Genomic DNA, 1,824 nt, shown 5'->3' on the forward strand with positions numbered 1-1,824 from the left:
CAGTTGAAGGGTGCTGAATCTTAGGGATCAAAGTAACAGTTGTTACATTAATAGGCTTGTATATTTCAGCTTTGTTGAAGAACTGGAGCACTGCCTCAGATACTTCTTGCCTTGTAATTCCCCATGTTTTCTTGAAAAACTTTGAGTTGAAACCATCACATCCTGGTCCTTTAGTTCATCTATTCCCTTCAAAGCATTTTGAATATCTTCTATAGTAACATTTTCAATTAGCTTTAGCTGCTGCATCCTATCTAGCATATTGCCCTCCTTCATGATGCCTGGTTGTATGGCTGGTATGCTATCAGCTGCTAATCCCAATAGCCCTTTATAGGATTCCACTATTTCTATTTCTATTGCTTCCCTAGATTGAATTATTTCTCCATCTGCATTTTTCAAACTTCTAATCTTATTTTGATTTACTCTATTCTTCATGCTAGCAAAGAACAATGCTGAATTGTGGTCCCCTAGTTTCAGCCATTGGTTCCTGGATTTCTGGTTATAGATATTTTCCTCTATAGTTGTCCATTTCTCCAATTGCTGCTTTAGATCTTTCTCTTCTTCAAACCTCTGTGTTGATACATTTTTAGTTCCCATCTGCCCTTGTATCTCCTGTAGTTTCTGTCTTGCATTTTTAACCTTCAAATCCACTGCTTAAATTCTTTTGTGTTCAGCCTCTTTAATGCATGTCTAACTTCCTTCAACTTTCTCCAGACTTCTGCCATTTTGCCTGTTTTTGGTGCTTTATTCCATGCTTCCCCCACTACATCTAAGAAATCCTTATGCTCAGCTAGACAGTTGAAGAATCTAAAAGGCTTTGGGGTCTTTTGTTCATCTCCAATCTTGACACATAATGGGGAGTGATCTGAGAATAGAGGATCCATAATCACTGCATCTACATGTGGCATGGTATTTATCCATTCTGCATTTATGATTGGCCTATCTATTCTGCTAAACACATGTGAATTAGTCCATGTGTAGTCCCTACCCACAGTTCTCATTTCACACATTCTTGTATCAATTAGGAATTCTTTGAAATCTCTTATTTCATTCTCTTGGACTGTGCTTCCATTAATTCTGTCCTCCACTGCCGTTATTGCATTGTAATCTCCCATACATATCCATGGTTTTCTCTGATATTGATTCCAACTTGTTAAGTCCCTCCATAGACTTTTCCTTGCCTCCACTGTATGCAGCCCATAAATGGCTGTGAAATCAAATTCTTGCCTTGTGTCCAGTACCACTACCTTTCCATGTATGTATTGTGGTTTAGCTTCTTTCATATTGAATTTTATCTCTGCTGGATCACATATTACCTATACTCTACCCTTTCCTCCTCCATCATAGTTTGTACACTAATCCCATTTAGGAGCTATTTTTTGGATGATTTTTCTTGAAAACTTTTCTTGCACTCTATGCTCTATAATAGCTATAATACTAATACTATGCTCTTTAATAAACTTCTGCATCTCCTTTTGCTTATACACCTTATTCATTCCCCTAACATTCCTAGTAGCTAATTGCATTTCAATATGTTGTTTTTTGTCCCATCCTTCACACCACCCCCATAACTACATTGCCCTCTATTTTCCCTATTTTGATCAATAAAGCATGCTTCAGTAAGTACATTAAATCCACTACCTACTGCTACTTCTCTTGCTAGTGCTGCTTGAGTATTCTTTGTGGCTGATTTTCCTTTTGCTGCTTGCCATCCTTTGTTCTCCTCCATTATTGCTTTTATTGTATTCTGCATTTTTGGTACTTGTTCTGTATTTTCTGCTGCTTCTTGTGTCTTATGAATTGTGTTTCCTTGTTTCTCCTGCTCTT

At 37.4% G+C, this 1,824-nt stretch overlaps 1 protein-coding gene across 1 annotated transcript; it reads right to left on the minus strand.

Annotated features, from left to right (window-relative positions):
* LOC109234835 lies at positions 639–1,280 on the minus strand. The gene has a single exon (XM_019400886.1). The coding sequence runs from the start codon at positions 1,278–1,280 to the stop codon at positions 639–641; it is 642 nt and encodes a 213-aa protein (XP_019256431.1).

The sequence above is a fragment of the Nicotiana attenuata genome, chromosome 1 (assembly GCF_001879085.1).
Source record: "Nicotiana attenuata strain UT chromosome 1, NIATTr2, whole genome shotgun sequence".
In the NCBI taxonomy this organism is placed as follows: Eukaryota; Viridiplantae; Streptophyta; class Magnoliopsida; order Solanales; family Solanaceae; genus Nicotiana; species Nicotiana attenuata.